The following is a 22,643-nucleotide window of genomic DNA, read 5'->3' as shown; positions in this document are numbered from 1 at the left end:
CCAAATGCATCCATGTTCCTGCCAAACAGACAAAGGGAAGCCCCCATAAATACATCAGAGACAACAGGAGCAAATACTTAAGGAGCAGCATTATAAGGGTCACAGGCAGGTGGTGGGACAAAGCAGATTGGAAAGTTTGCCCCTTTAATGGTTCCTGCAGTTCCTCCCCTGGAGCAATGCCTCACAGGAAACAGCTCCCCCTTCTAAGGACCCCAGGCAAGTTGAAAAGTTAAACCTACATTTGGACAGGCATTGAATTCAAATGTAAAGCATATGATGCTGACAGGGAAAGGGGAATTGTGCATAATTCGTCATCATAAAAAAGATGGGCAGGAGGGCTATATACATTGGGCTGGTTCATATGTCAACAATTGTTTGACATTACATCAACGAGCCTCAAAAGATACCCAAGCATCCTTTCTCCCTCTCTTCCTTTCACACCATGAAGCCCTCTTTCACTAATTATGGCAAGTCAAGATTGCCAGCCTACACGAAACATCAAGATATGGTTTGCTTCTAACAACCCTAGCATGTGGGGAGGGAGAAGAGTAGAAAGAAAAGCACAAGACCAAGGGGTTTGGGTTTTTTTGGTAAGGCTTTGTCATCTAGCATAGGCTTTATGTTTGTCTTGCTATGTTTAAAAGAATGCCAAGCCCCTTTGAGTAATGTTTAGTGAAAGAGTCGGGCAACACTTTTAAAAGCAACTAATTAATTAATTAATTACACAAAAATAAAGCAACTGAAGGCAGAACAGTTTTTCACCCTTTTCTCAGTGCCAGTCATAAGCACATCACAAACAAATCAAGGAGTTTGCTCAAGGTTAACATTAAGGAGAATATCATAACTATTTGAGCAGGTCAGTAATGGAACAATCTGAGATTGTGAGCTCTTTCCTATAAAAAAAGAGAAAACATTGACTTAAGATGATCCACTGGATTCCTTCCAAGTCCAGGATTTTTATCTTTGCCAAGGTTAATATCCTTTCAAGTACTCAAGAGCCTTCTCCTTCCAGCTACTGATCTCCTGGAAAAACCTGACAGGTTTATTGCTTTTTTTGGCACTGGATAGCAGCACAGGTTCAAGTATTAAAAACAAAAATACCAATGGAAGGAAGTATCAGCAAGACAACCAAAGGTGTGGGCAGCGTGCAATAAATAACCATATAGCAAGTTTTTTTCTCTCTTGGGATTTAGATCATGAAAATCCAGACTCCACAGATTCTCCTCTATAAAATCCAAGGAAAACTACTTTTAAAATCTCAGCTTCCCTAATTCATGCCATCTGCCTCAGCCAGTTCTGAAATCACGAGTTGAGACTTAAGTTTCTTGGAAAGGGTTAGTTTCTCTTCAGACCAAAGTTTACTAAACTGTCCCTTTCCATCTTCCCCATTTTGAACCCCTTACTTTCTTTGTTCCTAGTTTTAAGAAGCTGTTCCCAACTCTGTTAAAACTTCACACAGGCTCTGAACTTAGTAACTGCACTCAACTAAATAGTCTTCTTAATATTTTATTATTCAGCCGTGACAACATTGGAGGTGATGAGGGCTTGATATTTCCCTCAATGGTTTATGAAAGCTGAATATAAGAAAGCAATTTTTTTTAAAAAATGCTCTGTCTTCTCAAGGTCTCTTTTTGCTGCTATTTTGCAAAGGAAGCTTGCCAAGCTGTTAACATCTAGAAGTTTTACATGCTTAAGATTCAGCACTTTTTAAAATACCAAGTTAAAAAAGGTTTCCCCCCTAGCCAAAAAAAAAACCCTTCTGTGAAAGTAATATAAAATGTACCAGTTGTTAATGAGCACAAACTCCATATTAAGTAAGCTATTTCTTTCAATAGATTTGTTCACACACACTCTGCAGTAACAGTGCAACGCTGAATGGTTAGGAGGCAATTTCTCTGTCTTGAGACTCCTTGAACTGTCAAAGCAAGGCAGCTCTGTTAGTAAGTTTCAAGCTGTAGCTTCACTTAAATCACCATGCCTTTAGGCAGCCTCGGGTTATGCTCTTTTCCCTTTACCTTCATGTTTAGTCATTGTCCTGTCCCAAATCCAGACTAGATGACAGGAATTTTAAAAGCCTCACAATATACGGATGGAGCAAACCAATTCTCAGGGTATCAGTAAACTTTCTACAGTAATTTCAGTAACCGGGTTTATCATTCAAAGGCAAAAATCTTAACATTTTTCTTCAAACACAAGGATCAAACATTGCAGAGGCAACGGAGGTCAATTTTGACTATCCACAGCTGCCTATTCTTTGACTATTATGTCCAATACCTGATTCTCAAATGTTTTGAAAGTTAAAATTTCTGCATGTTCTGGAGGGCGGGATAGTTTTTCTTTAAAAATAAAAGGGAAATAGTACATAGTAAACATGACAGCACTTTCACCATCTATATTGATCATGGTTATAATCAATCATGGCAATGATCATCAGATATTTCTATGTCATGTGGTAGCAATAAAATCTTGAGCTGTCAATTTTCTCTTACATGGGAAAGTATGCAGTATGAACTCCGACAACTGGGAAACACTGGCCTGCAAGCGCCCCAGTTGGAGAACAGCCTTTACCAAAGGTGTCACGGGCTTTGAAGACACTCAAATTCAGGACGCAAGGAAGGAACGTGCTAAGAGGGAGAAATGCTTGGCAAACCCTCACCATGATCAACTCCCACCCAGAAACCTATGTCCCCACTGTGGAAGGACGTGTGGATCCACAATTGGCCTCCACAGACTCACTGTTAAAACTGTGTTTATGGAAGACGATCTTACTCAGCTATGAGTGATTGCCAAAGAAGAAGAAGGTGGGGGAAAATAGGTCCAGAATTGAAAAATTGCTTTCCTACCTAACTTTTCTCCCAACTATGACACACACAAAAAATGTATAAAATGCTCAGTCGGCTAACAATTTCATTCATGCCAATAAATTCAGAGTTTCACTAAGACATTGAAGGCATTAACATAGAATAGAACACAAGCACAAGATTCCTGCAATGCGGGAATCTTTCACCCAAGATGGGGCCTGAACCCACAACCCTGAAGATTATGAGTTTTGTGCTCTACCAACTGAGTTATCCTCATTTGTAAGCCACTCTGGTGTTACAATGTCTGAAATACCATTACGGAAAATAAACATTCCCAATACAATACATTTATCTAAGTTATTGCCATCCAGTATGTGTTGAAAGTAAGGGTTTCAATCCAACAAAGTACTCATTTGTTTTAAAGGTTGTTGCTAACAGCTGTATAATGTCCAGGGCAGTGGTCACTCATTCAGTGTACACAGGATACTGAACTCCCACCTTTGCGGCAATGAAGCAGGAGGCAATTTAGAAAAAAATCACTCATATTGCTTTTTATTGGATGATTGCCTTTAAGATGGCAGTTGGCACCGAAGTAAACTCTGCATGTCATATTAAACTGTGGTTTAAAACAAACTATGGTTTAATGTGAATGAAGCATGTGCTGTTCTTGCACACTGCTCTAAAAAATGTGTGGTGTTCCTTCCTTGCTCCTGCCATGCTGTAGATGGAAACAAACCAAGGGTCTGACTTGCCATGCTGTAGAAACCTGAGGTAGTGGTTGGTTTCTCTCCAAACAAACTATGAGCAGTAAGCAAAAAAAAAAAATCTTGGTCACCACTCAGAGCTTGGAGAGAAACAAACCACGAGCCCGAGTATGACAACTCAACACTTTAAATTTCTGTGAAGGGCCTAGTGCCATCCTACTGTTCTTCTAGTTCATGTAAACTGAACAGCCAAAGGCCAGAACAAAGGCTTTCAAAACCTCCAATCAGCAATACAATGCCATAAGATCTGGGCTATATAGCTGAATTGCAAAATTCAGAGAGCTGCAAATTTTGAAGGATGGCTGGTATGGTCTTTCTTGGATCACATGGTGTTTCAGAAAATGCAAGTGATGCAGGTTCACCTTTAAATTAAAACTGAAGTGAATTTCTCCTCCACGCCTACTTGCCCCTTAGATGGGAAGCTTCTGCAAAGCTACAGTAACTGAAATGGTAGCAGAGAATTGGTTTGCCCAAGAATAAATATTCTTGTAGAAACATAGCATTTGGAAAATGTAACGAGTTAGTTTGATTTTTTAGTTGGGTTTTATAAGCAGCTATGTCTAAGAAACATTTGGTATTTACATTATCTGTTGAGCTTTCAAGGCAGAATCAGCATTATGAACTACTAATAATGATCAGCATTATATCAATGACCACCTCACTATACAAAGATACTTATTGTACAGTATAGCAATTCTACAATCTGTCCATTTCTCCCTCTTCCCAGTAAAGCTGTCACTTGCCCTTTTGAATTAATCCATCCTGCATATTAACTAGACCAAAACAAATATGGGGATGTGTCCTCTTAGTATCTTAGTTAAGAAGAAAGTTCAACACAGATTTAACTCCATCCTTCCTTCTCTACAGCTACTATAAGTGGGTCTAAAAGCATAATTAAATTCCTATGCATGGTGAAGTGCAATTCATCATGATCCAAGGAATAACACTCCTTTCCTTGCTAATCACAGAACAGGTTGAACAAGAGTGTGCAACACTCTTCTGCAAAGGCATAGGCTGCAACTGTATGTCCACTTACCTGGGAGTAAGCCTCATGAAACTAATGTGATTTACGCAGAATAGACATGCATTGTGGGGTAAGAACTTGAATTTGTCACCCTGCCTCCAAAGTTCAAATGAAGAAAGTTATTTATGCTCCATTTCTTTTTCTAATCTAATTTTAAATCAATGCATTTATTCATTTACTGGTTTATTTAAGGAGGGGAATTAATTTTAGTGACAACACTACAGCCGTTTTAAATAGAACTTCCACATAAATATTGGACGTTTGACTGGAAGGCCATCACCGCCCTCCCGTTCCAGAAAATATATACTTGGATACGCTATATTTATTTGGATTATATGTACACATGGGAATTATTCTAATTGACCCACAAAATCAAGCTCGTGACTGCTGTCTAATGTAGCAAAACATTGTGGTTTACTGTCTCAGATACTGTAAAGCATTCCTACAAATAAAAGAACACTTACAACAATAATGTAGCAATTTGCCAGATACTGTGGTTTCTGTCCCAGTCACTATTATTTCCTTACTCTTAGCTTTTGAAACCATGAAATGTTCCATGCAGTTTTCATTAGATGCGTCAACAATATGCAGCGACACTTCAACATTTGCAGAAGTGGACAGCAGAAAAGATAGACTTGGGATGTACTTATCAGGGTAAAATGATGTCCTTTCCTGCAAAGATCCTAAGTGGAGGGGAAAGGAGCCAAGAACCAGCAGCTCCCCTAACTGCCTGCAGCCCCAAATACTATAAAATGCTTCAAGAGTCTGCTGCTACTGCATTCTGGCAGAACAACTTGCTTTTGAATAGCTTTATAATAGTTTGCACATTGTCAAAGAGAAGTCAGCCAGGTGTTTCAAATCATTTCCATTCTTTCCAGTGTGTCCCAGTGATTTAAAATATTGTTCCCAGTGTTCTAGATTAGTACTTAATTCACTCTCCTTTGCTATGCAATTTAAAACTCAGCAGATCAATAAAAGCTGATGGTGATGCTTTTTCCATAATATTCAATGGCTGGTATTTGACACACACATATACACACGCAAGAGAGAGAGAGAGGAAATCAAAGAAGTAAGAAAAAACTAGACTTCAGTTTTGAATATTCATCATTTGAGTGCTCACTTAAAACCTTTTTACTGCTTATATGAGCCACTCATGCAATTTTCCACTCACCCTTCTGGATAGAAGAAACCACTTCCTCTTGGTAAATGGAGGACCACTAAATTAATTGCACCTATCCCTCCCAAGCCACTGACCTGTTCTCCACCCTTGCAAAAGCTTCATCCCACGCTCCTTCCCCATCCCAGCCAATGCTGCCACTACTCTAGTGAGAAAGTGTATGCACAATGGGAAAACTCTCGCTCACTTCCTCTACATTGTGTATTTCATACAAGTTCCTGCTACACTACAGTTATCATACCATCGCACATGCAATCAAGCCATGATTGGAAATAGATTTCCAATTCACAGATAATCCTGGGTGTGAAGTGGGGAAAACAATAAGCAGGGGGAAATGCAATCTAAAAACAAAAGGTATGAAACACCAAATGAAAATATAGCAATATGGCATCAGATACCAAAACTCACATTCAGCCATTTCCCAAGCCTGGGTGAAAAGGTGTACCTAAGGATGCCACAAAAATGTGAATAATGTAAGAGCCAAGTACACGTCTGGGAGATGAATCTCAGAACTTGGGAGGCCACTACTATAAAGGCTAACACCCCCTTGAATCTTCAGGGGGCAACAAAACTGCTAACATAGCACACTGCAACAATCCAGGTAGTAGGCCTGGGCGATATATCGCCCAGCATCAGTATGAAGAGCAGACTACGATGTCAGGTTCACTCAGCAGGATATCGCTGGTGAAACCGCCACCGCTCCTAAGTCCCTCTAGTAGCAGCGTCTGCTGGAGGGAGTCAAGATACAGCTTGTTCCTCCCTTTGCATCTGTAAACTGCTCAGCTGAGGAGTGTGCAGCTGCCCTTGCCTCTGTCGAGCAGTTAAAGGAGCCCCCAACCCGGCACTGGCTCCCACAAGCCGGTGGCGGAGTGGGAGCTCTGTGAAACTTTTCAGCTGAGGGGAACGTGGTTGCCGCTCCCCACAGTGAGCAGTTAAAGGAGCTCCGTTGCTCCGCTCACTTGCGTGTGAATGGCGAGAGCACAGGGGCTGTCTCCTGGGGGGGGGCTTCTCTCCCCCCCAGCTGAGCAGCACCAACAAGCTACATTGTCCAAGCCCATGAGACTAGGTGAAAGCTGGAGCAGTTTCTCCCAGTGTCTCGCGGGCAGAGGCCAATGCATCCTTTCTCCCCTAACACTGTGGTATATTGCCAAGCCGTAATGTTTGGCTGGTGATACACTGCAATGTTGAAAAGCTGATATCACCCAGCCCTACCAGGCAGGAGATGCCCAGAGCACTGATTCTGGAACAGCTATCAGAGCACTTTTCAATAATCCAGGAGATGATAAGAGCTTAGATCACAGTTGTCAAGTCTTCTCTCTCCAAGAAGGGCCCTAGAGCTAGATCAAGGAGCACCCACAAGCTATATACCTGTCCTTTCCAGGAGTGCAACCCCATCCAAGACAGGCTGCCTCTCTACATCTCGGACACAAGAACTTAGCGCACACAACACCACCATCTTGTTGGGATTCAGTCTCAATGTATTGGCCCTCATTCTGCCCATTACCATCTTCAAGCATCAGCCAAGAGCCTGAAAAGTCTCTTCCAATTTAGCTGAAACCATGAGACAGAGTGTACCAATGATACCTCACTCTCCAAATTTCGTGATGACAGTTCCCAGCAGTTTCAAGAAAATGCTAAACAGGATGGCTTATAAAATGGAGCCATGTGGGGAACCACAGATCCTTTCCCATGGTGCAGAAAATTGCCCCGACTATTGACACCAGTTGGAATGAGCTAAACCACCACTGTGTGATGCTTTTCACACACAACCCACAGAGTTGGTCCAGAAGAATACAGTAGTTAACTGTATCAAAGGCCATGGAGAGGTTGAGGAGAATCAACAGGAGTGCATTCCCGTGCGCCTCTTCCAACAATCAAACAGGGCAGCTTCAGTTCCATATTTGTGTTGGAAAACAAACTGAAATGGGTCCAGATAATCTACTTCTTCTCCCAATATTCCTGCAGCTGGGCCATTTTCACTCTCTTGACAACCTTGCACAAGAAGGGGATAACTGACAGGCGATAGCTATTTAACACTTCTGGATCCCAGGAGGCCCTATTAAAGAGGGGGGATATTGCCTCCATAGTGGGAATCTGGCACCTCCCACTATGAGGCATCAATTACTCTCTGAACCCCCCTCCACCTCTTTTTTGAGCCAGCACAGAAACCAAGTGGGATGCCAGAGGCTTCTATCCCCAACACAGTAATGCGAGAGAGAAAACTTCTATTCCCTCCTCTATTAGTGCACAGCAGGCTAGTAAAAATACTGTATTTTATTTACAAGGCTGGTGTAAATGCCAACTTCACACTTTGCATACATATGTCCAAAAATAATGACATTCATTTTAATCTAATTAAGATGAAGATAAAATTGACAATAGAGAATAAAGCTCTTCTATAAGCAATGGGGAGGTATTGTCCAAGCTTCCAGATTTCATATACGTACAAGAAAAAATTGTTCTCCCGGCTCACAATAACTACATTTCCTGAGAAGTGGGAGAAGAATTCCTTGTTTTACATTGTCTGAACATATGTTTGTTGGCATACTACATTTCCTGTGGTCCTATCGTGCGATGAGAATAGCTGTATCTGGTGAAGGAGCTAAAGTGTCAATGACCTTTCGTCTTTATATTCCATCCTGGATAGAGAGCAGGCGAGGCTCAGCAAAATGAAGGCAGCTGCAGATACTTCAGGAAAGGCGAAGAGAAATGTGGGCTGCAACATAACAGTTCCATTAGGCAAGACAGAGCCTGATCAGCTATAGAAAGAACTAAGAGGGTTCAAGTTAGAAATCCATGTTGTGAGCTGCAGTCCAGCTATTAGGGCTAGAGCCCAGAGCTCAGAGCCATAGCAGGAATGGCTCACTGAGACAATGAACAACTGCAGAGGACTGCAAACTAATAATACAGGAAGACTGTGAAATTGAGGGATCTGAACACAACCAGGACACTAGGAATAAGAAGTAAATGCAGCAAGCCTTAGAGCAATAAGAAAGGAGATGCCAGAAAGATAGGGGAGATCAGTTTTTTAGACAGACTGTTACACACATCACCTTGTAAGCCTTCAGACATACCGCTTTAATGGATTACAATTAGTTTAACCATTTGTAGAAGGTCCCTTTAAAAACTGGTATGTACCATAAGCAAACTTGTGAAGTTAAAGACCACCATGCCCGGAAAACCTGGAGAGCCACTGCCATTCCATGTGCACAATACTGAGTTAGATGGACCAATGGTCTGAAGTTCAAGACAGGAACAGGACCAGGGACTTGTTCAACCAGCAGATAAACTGGGATCAGAAACTTAAGGTGGCCTCAAGACAAGGTGCTGGGTGTTTATTTTTTAAAAGCGAACTTACTACACACAAATTTTTAAAACGATGCCTGACATTGTTGTGAATGATTGAGCACACTGCTCAATCCTAAGAATTTAAGGCAAGCCTGCTAGATCAGGCCACCGGCATATCTAATCTAGCATCCTGTCCTCACTGTGGCTGACCAGATGCCTGTGGGAAGCCTTCAAGCTAGATGCAAATGCAACAGCACTCTTGCAACTTGAGATTCTCAGGAACTGCTATCCAGCAGTATAATGCCTCTGACCATGGAGGTAGAACGTCTCCTCTTTTTCTGGGAACACATGAACTACAGTGCAAGTTCTGCATTATCAGACTCATGGTTTGCTTCACTCCAAGCAAGCCACAAGCAGAAGCCAAGGTTTGTGCTTTGCTTACCACTCCTAGTTTGAGAGACAAACAAGCTCTCTCTGCAATTTTCTCATAGCATGGCGCAGGGAGATGAGAGGCGGGTGCAGCTGGGCAGCTTGCACTGGAACAATGTTCAAAGCCTGTAATCCATTATTTGATTTAGACCAAAATTTTAAACCAAGTATAATTCAAGACATAAAATTTGGGTTTACAGCAATTTAACTGATCAAAAAGTTTCAGAAATGTTCTACTACTTACGGGGACATAAACTAGCAATCATTACACCTTGCACCAATAGGTTTATGATCTTAGTGGCAATGAACTCCAACAACACTTTGCTAATGTGGGCTACCATATCAATGCATGATCCATGAAGCAAAGTTGTAGCAGAGGGAAAGCAAATCTAGGCAACAAAAAAATTAAAGCCAAACATCAGCAAATAAATAATAATAATCCACACACATACAAAAAAAGAACTTATGACAGTAGTAAATATTTGAAACTTTATGGAACTATGTTATATTTGGCATCTATTTTACAGTCTCCATCAGTACTGGTATTGTTTTTAATATATATATTTTTTAAAAATAATGTGTATTGATTTTTAAATGAAAAGTTGTGAAGGTGGATTGACATTGGAAACTGCAAAACAAATGTTTCCATCCAACAACATACAAGAGATAAAGAAAAAGAAAAGAAGAGGATAAAATAATAAATATTAATAAATCAGTATTATGTGCGATCCAGCACTCATAGTTTGCTTCTCTCCAAATAAACTATGAGCAGAAGCCAAGAAGAAACCTTCCACTTGTGATTTGTTTGGAGAGAAACGAACCATGAGCTGATGGTTTGCATGTTAACACTAAGTCAACCATTCCATGGTTTATTTCCCAGCTCTGAGCAGGGCAAAATTGAAAGCAGCATGCTGTTTAATAATAATAGCAATAATAATAATAATAACAATAATAATAATAATAAATATATATATATAATTATTATTATTGTTGTTGTTATTATTATTACTATTATTATTAAACATTATTATTATTATTATTATTATTATTATTATTATTATTACTATTACTATTATTTTTGTACCCCGGCCTCTCCGGTCAGAGCCAGGCTCAGGGCGGCTAACATCACAAAACTAACACAGTATACAAAGAACATAAAAACAGACAACCAATTAATTAAAATACATCTTAAAATTAGTTCAGAGCAAATTAAAATCTGGATAGATGGCAACCCATGGGTAAAATTGAGAGTGGTTAATATTCTCCAGTGCCAACTGTTATCACTGGTCTTATAAAGGACCTGTGAGCAGGCTAGGAGGCCTCTTTAATGCTTGTTCTTATACAGAAAGAAAAGAATCAGACTGAACCCTGACCAAAGGCCTGGTGGAACAGCTCTGTTTTACAGGCCTTGCGGATAGATGTCAAATCCCACAGTGCCCTAGTCTCTTGTAAGAGAGCGTTCCACCAGGCCAGGGCCATGGCTCTGGTCGAGGCCAGTCTAATCTCTATGGGGCCTGGGATCTTCAGGGTGTTATTATTTGCAGACCTTAAGGTCCTCCGTGGGGCATACCTGGAGAGACGGACCCGTAGGTAAGAGGGTCCTAGGCCATATAGGGCTTTAATAAACCATGGCTCGTTTCTGACCATGGTTTACCATTACATGCAAACAGAGTCAATATCATGCACAAATATTCCCCAAGTATTCTGACATAAAGTTTAAACAAAGAAAAACTGTTTGTTTTTATTTATTTGAGTTGCTTGCTGAAACACTATATTATTCTGAATCGGGAAACACATGGTACAAACATCCTAATTAAATACAGTGGAACCTCGGGTTGTGCATGTGATCCGTGCAGGAGGCACGTTCACAACCTGCAGCATTTGCAACCCGCAGTGCCACGTCTGCGCACATGCGGGTCGTGATTTGGCACTTCTGTGCATGCGCCAAAACCTGGAAGCAACCCGTTCTGGTATTTCCGGGTTTGGCACCCTGCGCAGCCCAAAAACACATAACCTGAAGCGTCTGTAACCCGAGATACCACTGTACATTAATGACCTTCACCACTTCACCAGAAGACAATAAAATATTTTATAGCAATAATGCTAGTAATTAAGCATATTGCAGCAGTTATGGTATCACTTGTTTTAGAAACAGTTGACGTCAGGATTTAATAAAGGTTTGCAATTGCTCTATTTTGTTAAAGTTGGTGGCCAAGGGAAAAAGCTACAGTCATCTCAATAGCCAAACACTTAATAACCATGGTATGGAACCTGACATAGTCATGCTTAGAGTAACTCTACTGAAATTCCATCATTTTCGATGGTCTCTACTCTAAGCATAACTACGGTAAATCTAGAGCCAACCTAATATATGGAATAAGAAACTAGCATATCAGTGGGAAACACTTTCCTCAAATACTTTTATAAAATAAAATAAAATAAAGATGCTTTGAAAATCCATACTGCTAAAATTGCAGATTTTCCATTTCTAGAGTCATGAATTATTAGGCAGAATGGCATGCATGGAGAATATTTTAAACAAAGTACCCTTTTAAACATCAATAAGGCAGAGCAGCTGCCTAATCGTCTCAGTTGGGTTCAACTGCCAGTGCACTTCTTTAATTTATGGGGTCTCACATTCAACAGCCCAGACAATCATAAGATGTACAGTTTCTCAAACCTGTTAATTCAAATCAAGGTTGCAAAGCTCTCTTGACACTCAAACACAAGATAATGGCCTACATTTGCAAACTATCTACCAGCAGTTATGTTTAATCCTGCCATGTGCATTTGACTCAACTTAAAGGAGAAATTAAACCGTAAGTTCCTTTCCCTCCAATACACCAGCTTTGTTAGCTGACTAAGCATATCCCATTGTATTATATTTATGCAATTTATTATTATTCGTGTGAGTAGTGGAATCTAGCACAATCTTAACCTACATCTATCCTATATTTTGTAAAGTTGTTTGCCAGTTTGCTATGTCTTTGGACACCTCTTAAGGTATGGTCACCAAACTTTGCATGACAGTTCCTGAGATCATGGAGCAGGTTTTCTTCTATTCTGATTCGAGATGCCATTTTGATTCAAAGACTCAACCTTTCAAAACTGCACAGATTTTAACCACTGGTTTCAAAACTGCCCTGAGCTTTTGTTTTCTTAGAATTCTCAAGTAATGCCAGGTACAAGACTGCTACTAGATAAATAGTACTCTGCTGCAAAAAAAAAAAACCTCTCACTGTTCAAAACAAAATGGGTCTTTCAACCACTTTCCAACTATTTGTTTGCCAGAGAACATATTATTCTTATGTGGCAGATAGACATCCCTTGCAATATCAGTAATATGGTAGAGGTACAGCTGCCAGTGTACCCATCTGATTCTACTTATTTCCTGATACAGCAGTTCTTCTGCTTTGGCCAGTCAGCCTAGTTTTGCATGGAAATATTACCTAAGAAAAAAGTAATCTTGATTTATTAGAACAGTATTGGAGGTTTTTTTTATTACTGGATAAAATGGTTTCTACGCTTTTAAAAAGTGCTATTGCATCTGTAACACACATTTATTTTGTTCACCCCCTCTATTCTCAGTTTGTTAAAACAATCTGAGAAGTTATGTTCCATATGCTGCAGCTCCTTCTCCATGGGCCAATAAAACTGAATGGAAACAGACACTGTCTGCATGAAAATGCTCTTTCCTAGCTCTTCCATGCAGCTAGAAAAACATATCTATGGACACTAGTGTTTGCGCTTTTTATCACCAATTTCTGCAGCTGGCCAAATGTCACACAAGTGTAATTTAATTCACCATAAACACTTTCTCTGCAGAAAGTATTTGACACTTTCAATCAAACTGTCAGCCACATGTTCAGCTACTGAAACAGGCATTTCCTTCCTTTCATTTACTCAGATTATTGTTTAAACTTCCATTTCATAGCCCAATATTAGTTTTTAATTAATACTTTCAAAAGTTATGTGTACATTAAAAATGTTCACAAAATGTAAAGTAAACTGATTTAAAAGATCTAAAGGGATTTCTAAATGCATTTGTCATTTCCATGATGCAATGAATTTTTGGGGGAAAAAATGGTGTTTTTATAGTACAGAAGATCGGATAAAGTGTCAGCAAGTGGACAGTTACTATATATTTGTTTCCCTTTCATCGTAGGAGTTCAACTGCTCCCCCCCCCCATCAACCAGCCCACTTGTTTTCTAATATAACAGTCCTATAGGGAATAGTATCAAATTTGTAAAATGTGTTGCATTCAATAGCTGGAAACAAAAAACATATACAAGTTTACTAGATAAATATATGCCAGACACTGTATTCCTAAGCATGTTTATACGGAAATACGTTAAATTGAAACAAATGGCTGTCACTTCAAAATAAACACTGTTCAGAACTGGGATGCAAGAAATCTGACCCAATGCTTCCATGTTTTCAAAATAAAGCGAGGAGAGTCTTTTCTTTACATGTGACATTTTGAAACTTGTTAACTGGTGGAGAAAGTTCACATGTAGCACAACTGTATGCATATATACTCAGAAGTAAGACTTGTCGTGTTCAGTGAAATTTACTCCTAACTAGGTGTGCATAAGACCGCAGCCCAATATACTGAGAGTGTGTTTCATACTACACAAGCAAGTTGGAATGTTGTATTGTTAAGATAATAAAAACACGACGATAATGCTAAATCATATGGTTTTATGGTGTTGTGTATAATATTTCAGAAGGGTTACAGACAGTTCCAAATGCAGTTGGCACATCTGTACCTTAATGAGGAAGAGGCTCCCAGATGAATAGTAAGAACAGCGTAATATTCAACAGCTTTCACAAAAAGTTGTGTACCAGAACACAGAGTACAGCTGTACATGTCCAAGCACAAGCCCCACAGATGTTGCAAATTATTATCTTTTCCAGTTCCCTCTCTAAAAAGTGCTGAATTTAAGAGAAAAGTCCAGCAAGGGCTGGAAATGTTCACAGCATGAATTGTCAACAAATAGATTTGGTAGTACCGGATGAGTTGCATGAAGGTATGATTTAGGGAGCAAAGTTAGACAGTTTGGAATACTTGGGCCTATTAGTAGTAAATTACATTAGCCCATTTTTACAATTCATTTAACAAACCAGTTGAGATTTCTTTTACAAAACAAACTCTTTTTGCTGCAGTCCTAAACACATTTACCTGGAAGTAACTTCCACTAAACTTGACAGAGTTACATAGATATGCAATAGCACTGTATGCACCCCTAAACTCTACTTACGTTGGGGTACATTATCTTAAAGTCTAACACTTTAGTCTTAATTGGGCTTTGGGTCAAACTTTAAGTATAGGCTTTATGTCAATAAGACTACAGTGAGATTTAAACCTAAGTACTTCAGCTTAGCTGTGAAGTGGATCAGCCTGTTAATTTACAGCCCCGGTCCATATTTTCTTAGATGTCAAGTCCCAGTGGTTTCAGTGAGAAACTTTCAAGTAAATACACTTATGAATGCAGGCTTATGTTCATTTTTAGTTTGTGCAACAGGCACAAATAGCTAGAAGAGTACATGCTGGGTCAAAAAGAGCGGGGAGGGGGAGCTTCTGGCAAGCTCCAAACAATTAAAGTGGGCATCTAAAAATATGGACAGTATATCTCATTTCTCAAATCCAGTTAAGGGAAGGCCATCAATTTCAGTAAACAGCCCTTATTATGCAGGGCATTTTTGTCTGTTATCTTTAGGGTCTGAAATTATCCGCTGTCAGATTTAAAGATGCCTCAGTTGATATAATATGCATTGTGGAAGTATTATTTGCAAAACCACTGGGCAAGGCAGTGTGCAATTTACTTCGCAGTACATAGCGCTCCCCCAAAAGCAAGCAAAAAGCAACCAAGAGTTTCCAGAAAGGGAAGCAAATATGAACTCCTAGTAGACAAGCCTTTAGAAATGCAGACGAGCCAAAAGTTCAGAAATCACCATCTGACCTGAGCCCTCCATAGTAATTTGCATTTATGAAAGATGCACCAGGCTGCTACTCATTCCTCTCTTCCTCCACACCACAACATACCTGGAGTTTCTTCCTGTCAAACTTCTATTGCAAGGAGGCAGAAGACACAGGTGACTTAAGGGCGCACTATGCAAACTATTAGCGTGGCATCTCTTTGCTAGGTGAGACTGCCATTTGTCAACTGAGAAGGAAGCATCAAGTTTTCCTGTGACCCTGAGAAAACTAAGATCCTTACATTGGAATTTTGAGGTGTTATTGGGAAAGACCAAATCCCAGATCTTTCAGGTGTGCCTCCCGGTTGCCACCCTCCCCCGATTTTACAAACACATAATTTCCATTAAGTATGTCGTATGTCCATTCTGCAGAGAAGTGTGTGCACGACAGCCAGGTCCACCTTAGTTCTAGGGGAGCTCTTGCGTCGCTTGCTCCAGTCCCCGTCCCTGCAGCCCGCTCCGCCCGAGGCAGCCCCCTTTGACAGCTGGATTTCCTTTCAACCACACCGCCACCCCTCGCCACTCCTGCATGCCTGAAAGCGCAGCACGCCTTCATCGTGCCGAGTGCCAACGGGCGTCCCTTTGGAAAAGGACGGTACCTAACCCAAACATGGAAGGGAGGGAGGGAGGGGGTCCTCAAATGCGCCCCTTCCCTACGCACAAGGTAGCCGCAAAAACGCTCCACTGCAGCGGCAGCACAGGGAGCATCCTGAAGCTCCATCTGACAACCTGTAAAAGGAAAGCAGGCTTGTCTCTGAGCATGTGCAGAGTTTCCCTCCCGCGCGCCCCGCACCCGAGATTAGAACACCGGGCGGATTAGAGACCCGACCCTTCGGAGCCCTCCGAGCTCGCGCTCGCTCCGTTACTCACAGGGACACGGTGCGGTTGGGCAACAAGGCGGGCTGCAAAGTTTCCACCAACTCGCCTCCGCTGCAGACAACTTTGATGCGGACGGTCTGTCGGCCGGGTCCCTTGGAGCGCTCGGCGGTGCACAGGCAGCTGTCCACGACCAGGTCCGGGCAGTTGCGGTTGGCCGCCGACAGCCCCGCCACGGCGGCCGCCACCAGGCAGAGGCAGCAGCACAGCCCTTGCATGGCGAGGGGGGCGGGCGGCGGCGGCGCCTCGGCTGCTCTCCTGCGCTTGGGTGGCTGCAGAGGGAAAGGAGGAGGAGGAGGAGGCGGCAGCTGCTGTGGCTGCTGCTGAGGCGCTCATGGCATGGTCGGCGCGCCGCCGGCACAGGGGGCTCGCTGCCCACCACCACGCCTCCTCCGCCCTCTCGCAGTGGGGCATAGGCGGGGAGGCGCCCCCTCGGCCGGGCAGCGCCGCGGGGCGGACCCCAGCGCCGCCGCCGCCGCCGCCACAAACTTGGCTCTCTCCCTCTTCGCCACGCCGCCCGCCTCTCGGCTCCTCGCCGGAATAATGCCTCCCTCTCTCCCTCACGCCAAAGTGTCGCTGAGGTGGAGGGAAAAGGTTGGCCGCGCCTCCTCCTCGCCGGCCGGGGACATCCCGCCAGGAGGGGGCAGCAATGGCGTCAGGGCGCGGCGAGGAGGCGGCCGAGAGGAAAGGGCCGCGGCCAGCGCCCTTGGGAGCGGTCGGCCGCGTTCTTCGCGCGCTTTTCCCGCCTGCTCGGTGGAGAGAGGGGTCTGTCAGGGCAGGCGCCGCGGAGCAAGAAGTCCCGAGTTGCCGCGGGAAAGAGTCGCAGGTGAGCTTGTCGAGAGGCAGGCACACCTGTGGGAAGGGACTCTTGTTTCCGGAACAGGGCGAGCACGAGGGATGCGACTCACAGTGCCGGATTTACATCTGAGCTAAACAAGCCCCCAAAAAATTAAAGGAAAAAAATACTGGATGTACATTTCCAAAATATAAGATAAAAATAAATAAAATAAAACCTACATGCAGCAACAGTGTTTTGTGTTGTGTAGGCTCCTATGATGAAAGTAATGGGTCCACTTGCTAGCCTGCTCGCTAAAATATCACTAGTTTGCTCATTTCTATATACAGTGGTACCTCCGCTTCAGGATACGTACGCTTCAGGTTGCATACGCTTCAGGTTACAGACTCTGCTAACCCAGAAATAGTGCTTCAGGTTAAGAATGAGAACAGAAATAGGGCTCCGGCGGTGTGGCAGCAGCAGGAGGCCCCATTAGCTAAAGTGGTGCTTCAGGTTAAGAACAGTTTCAGGTTAAGAACGGACCTCCGGAACAAACTAAGTAATTAACCTGAGGTACCACTGTATAGGGTGTCTACATTTTGCATGGACTGGTTGCATGGCGCCATGTGCAAATAACTTTAGATACCTATTATGTAGCTATATGCTACCATATAGCATATATTAAACACAAAAAAGCAATAATTTATTGTTGACAAAGGACAGCTGGACATATAAAGGGCCCTATTACCTTCAGTCGCTTAGGGCCTCATCAAACCTAAATCCGGCCCTGGCTACTCAGAAGCCCCATCGCATTGAGTGGGGCTTGCTCCCACTGAGATGTATGTAGGTTTGGGCCCTAAGGCTTCTTAACGTTGCCACATTGAGCAGTGAATGGGTGTCACCCGGTCCACTCTCCAGCCATTCCCATGATGAAGGTAGAATGAGGAAGTTTGGGTCACACGACTTTAGGGAGCAGAACAACCCCTTGCAGTGAATAAATTGGAATCATGTATATTATTTGCATGCCACCGGAGTCTCCTGAGTGGTGCGAGAGGCTTAATAATGCTTGAGGAAACTGCGGAGACTGTGGTGTCTTTAGGCTATATGGTTTATTTTCACATATATGCAACCCCTGAGTCTATGATGAAGGGGTTTGCAGGATCAATACCTCGAAAGGTTCTTGTTTCTTCCGTAGCCACAGATTCCAGCAGAAATCAGCCATGGCTCTCACTCTGCCTTTCCGTAGATACAGCTTTAGCATCCAGCTTCTAGCTCACATCACTCAGTTCTCCGGCCTTTGGTCATTCCAACTAACAGGCAGTTGAGGAAAGGAAGCCCACCCATTTGTTTTCTGGCATAGAGCCACTCCTTTTATTCCCTTAATTATCTATCCTTAGTGGGCTATTACCAGACAGGCCTGGCAATTCCAGCAAGTGGAAAGGGGACCCAGGCATTAGAAGGGTCTTAACCTATGGCCTACTCCCTACAAAAAAACCACAACCCTCATAACACTATGTTTTGTGTGCTAACAGGATATAAGGGGAACAGTTGAGTTATGTAGTATGATCCTTCAAAAAGGAACAATCCTCCAAACAACATTTTAGTGTATTACCAACAACACCTGGGATATGAAAAGTACCTGTTATCTACCCACTCAGCTTCAGCTGCTCACTATAAGGGTTCCAAGGTGCCTAGACATCTAACAGATCATATCAAGTAGCAGCATGAGATGGGCTCCCTGTTGTCACTTGATTCCCAGGGCCCAGATGATTCTGGGTTCTGTTATTAATAGCCCTATTCTATCAACATTCCCCTCTTCATACGATTAACAGTCACGGGGATGGGGGAAATGATATATAATGAGCTAAAGAAAATGTTTAAAAACACATTTGTTAAAAAACCAGAAGCCTTTTTTCTTAGGTATAGCAGGTGAAGAGTTACCAAGAGAAGATATAAGAATTTTTGTGTACGCAACAACGGCAGCGAGAATGCTACTATCCCAGAGATGGAAGGAAGGAGAAGTACCAACAAAAGAAGAATGGCAGATGAAACTGATGGAGTATGTGGAGATAGCAAAACTGTTGGTGAAGATCCAAAACCAAGAAGAACAAGTATTTACTAAAGATTGGAGTAAATTTGTAATTTACTTAAAAGACACTGTAAAAATATTTGGCAGGGATGTAAGGACACTTGTAATGTGGAATTATTTATGATAATTATGGTTAATTAATAGTTAATGGTTGGGACGCGGGTAGCGCCGTGGGTTAAACCACAGAGCCTAGGGCTTGCCGATCAGAAGGTTGGTGGTTTGAATCCCTGTGACAGGGTGAGCTCCCATTCCTCGGTCCCTGCTCCTGCCAACCTAGCAGTTCAAAAGCACGTCAAAGTGCAAGTAGATAAATAGGTACCGCTCCGGCGGGAAGGTAAACGGCGTTTCAGTGCACTGCTCTGGTTCGCCAGAAGGGGCTTAGTCATGCTGGCCACATGACTCAGAAGCTGTATGCCGGCTCCCTCAGCCAATAAAGCAAGATGAGCGCTGCAACCCCAGAGTCGGCCACGACTGGACCTAATGGTCAGGGGTCCCTTTACCTTGACCTAATAGTTAATGGTAAAGGATGCAGCAAATGTAAATTTAAATATGGAATCCATGGAGTGAGGGAAGGAGGTCTGAAAGGTTCAAAAGAACCTTGTATTTGAATGTTTGAAAAGGTTATGTTTTACATGTATAAAATTATTAAAAACCTAACTTAAAAAATATTTTTTTTAAAAAATCGCATGGCTGGGAAAGTAGGATTGCATCCACTTCTTCTATCCTCACCATCTAGCCGCCCATCTTTTCTTTTTAAGAAGGGCTGATTCCAGAGGTGGCATAGAAGATCCAGCGTGTGTCAGTGCTTGCAGTGTCCTATGTGATTGATACTAGTATGAGGCCCAGAAGAATGAGGGCCTGGTGTCCAGCACCACACCGCCTGCCTATATCAGGAGCAAGAATCTGGCCCAGCATTCCATGCTCAGCAGAAACAATAACAGTGGAAGAGAAATAACGACAACTTTGTTTATATAGTGACACACACATTGTCGCCAACTGATACACAAGATACTGTATAAACAATAAAATACTTGCAGTTCTTACATCAATAACAAAGTCACATAAAATATTAAAACACTTTTTTAAAGGGTGAAGGAAGAAAATATATTCTAAAGGAAAGCCAACAGCACTAGAAAACAAAGCAATTTCAGGCTTTCTCTTTTCTTTTTAAGGGAAACTCGCAAAGTGAAGGAAGAAAAGAAGTTCCATGCTATGGATTTACAAGGGGATCTCAGAGATGAATGGGATACACTGGTACCTCAGGTTAAGTACTTAATTCGTTCCGGAGGTCCGAACCTGAAACTGTTCTTAACCTGAAGCACCACTTTAGCTAATGGGGCCTCCTGCTGCTGCCGCGCTGCCAGAGCCCTATTTCTGTTCTCATCCTGAAGCAAAGTTCTTAACCCGAGGGATTATTTCTGGGTTAGCGGAGTCTGTAACCTGAAGCGTATGTAACCTGAAGCGTATGTAACCTGAGGTACCACTGTATACAGTTTGTCAATATTAATGGACAGCTAAATAGAAACTTAACCCCAAAAGTTAGGACCAAGATTCAAATCCTGACTGGGTAACTTTGCTCACTAGTAACATTGAACCATCAGGACGAGATGGTTGGACACTGTTCTCAAAGCTACCAGCATGAGTTTGACCAAACTGCGGGAGGCAGTGGAAGACAGGAGTGCCTGGGACAGGTGAGGCTGCTGATCCCTTATTTTGGCTGCTGATCCCTTATTTTCGAGGCTGCTGATCCCTTATTTTCAAATCTGAAAGTTGACAGCTATGGTCTGAACACAGATGCCAGGTTGAAGTTTCACAAGCAGGTTTTGGATGTTGCCAGGCGTTACAGCATATACTTCATAGCACACGTAGCAGTGTGCCTTCTGGTACCTTCTACGGCTCCTGTGGAAAGTCTCACTAAATATACCCTAAAAACCAAAATGAATGAGAGACGTGTGGCTTTTCATGCTCAGTAACTGTTTGCACTGGCTCAGATTCTTTTTTTTTTTTTTTTTTTTTTTTTTTGCATAATTTTTATTGATTTACAAGATCAGACTACAAACAAACATAACAGTTCTTTACATATTCCTGAAAAGGATGACTTCCTTCAGTCTTACCACGAATCGTCCATGCTACTAATAAATAATGTTTCTGCATTTCTTTGTTTGTAATGCCATAAAACATTTCCATTTGTACCTTTCCTTTTAGGCATTACCCTTTACCCCTTACAGAGCATCTTTGAAACCCACCAGAGTTATCTGATCATCAATTAAATTTTCCAGATATTTTGTAAAACTTTCCCAGTCTTTGACAAACCTCTGGTCTTTAATGTATCTGATTTTTCCTGTCAACCTGTCCATCTCCGCATATTCTAATAATTTCGATCTCCATTCCTCCAATGACGGCGTACCTTCTAGTTTCCAGTTTTTAGCTATTAGGACCCTTGCTGCTGTTATTGCATATTGGAATAGCTTATGATCTTCCTTCTTAATCTCCCTTCCCACCAAACCTAGCAGGAACGCCTCCGGTCTTTTAACAAAAGTATATTTTAACATTTTCTTCATTTCATTATATATTTCCTCCCAAAACCCTTTAACCTTTTGGCATTCCCACCACATATGGTAGAAAGTTCCCTCCCTTTCCCTGCACTTCCAACATTTCTTACTAGATCCGTACATTCTTGCTAATTTTGCGGGGGTCAAATACCAGCGATAGAACATTTTCATTAAGTTCTCTTTTAATAGTACACAGGCCGTGAATTTGAGATGTTGGTTCCAAAGTTTTTCCCACTCTTCGAAATAGATATTGCGACCCAGATCTTTAGCCCACTGTATCATTACTGCCTTAACTTCCTCGTCAGCTAGGTTCCAGTCCAATAATTGTTTATACATTTTGGACAGAATTTTTGTATTATTTTCCAAAATCTCAGTTTGAAATCTAGAACTCTTATCAGCATAGCCTTTGTCTTTGATATCTTTCCTGAACATTCCATTTATCTGGTGATAATGCAGCCAGTCATACACCTGGGACTTGACCTGGTCATACGGCCTCATTTTCCACTTTCCTTCCTCTTTCATTAGTAGTTGTTCGTAAGTTGCCCATTTAGCTCTCCTATCGCTCTTTTTAACCGCCATAACTTCTAGTGGTGACAGCCATTGTGGCGTTTTGGGTTCCAAAACATCTCTGTACCTCTCCCACACTTCCATCAGAGGGCCCCTAAATATGTGATTTCCAAATCCTTTATGCACTTTCTTCCTCTCATGCCACAAGTATGCGTGCCACCCGAATCGATTATCGTGGCCTTCTAAGTCTAGCACTTCCGCCTCTTCTAGTTTTATCCATGTTTTGACCCAGCACAGGCATGATGCCTCAAAATATATTTTCAGGTCTGGCAGGGCGAAGCCTCCTCTTTCTTTAATATCCGTTAATAGTTTAAATTTTAT

At 42.1% G+C, this 22,643-nt stretch overlaps 1 protein-coding gene across 1 annotated transcript in view; it reads right to left on the bottom strand.

Annotated features, from left to right (window-relative positions):
* ADGRA1 (adhesion G protein-coupled receptor A1) overlaps positions 1 to 16,718 on the bottom strand; it is a 302,973-nt gene extending 286,255 nt beyond the window's left edge. The window contains exon 1 of the mRNA XM_081912622.1: positions 16,334 to 16,718. Within this exon, the coding sequence (XP_081768748.1) occupies positions 16,334 to 16,557 (224 nt within the window). The 5' untranslated portion in view covers positions 16,558 to 16,718. The remainder of the gene's footprint in view (positions 1 to 16,333) is intronic.
* Between the last annotated feature and the right edge of the window lie 5,925 nt (positions 16,719 to 22,643).

The sequence above is a fragment of the Podarcis melisellensis genome, assembly GCF_964234715.1.
Source record: "Podarcis melisellensis genome assembly, chromosome: 5".
Classification (NCBI taxonomy): Eukaryota; Metazoa; Chordata; class Lepidosauria; order Squamata; family Lacertidae; genus Podarcis; species Podarcis melisellensis.
The sequence above is the reverse complement of the archived record's forward strand: the minus strand, read 5'-3'. Positions and strand labels throughout refer to the sequence as shown.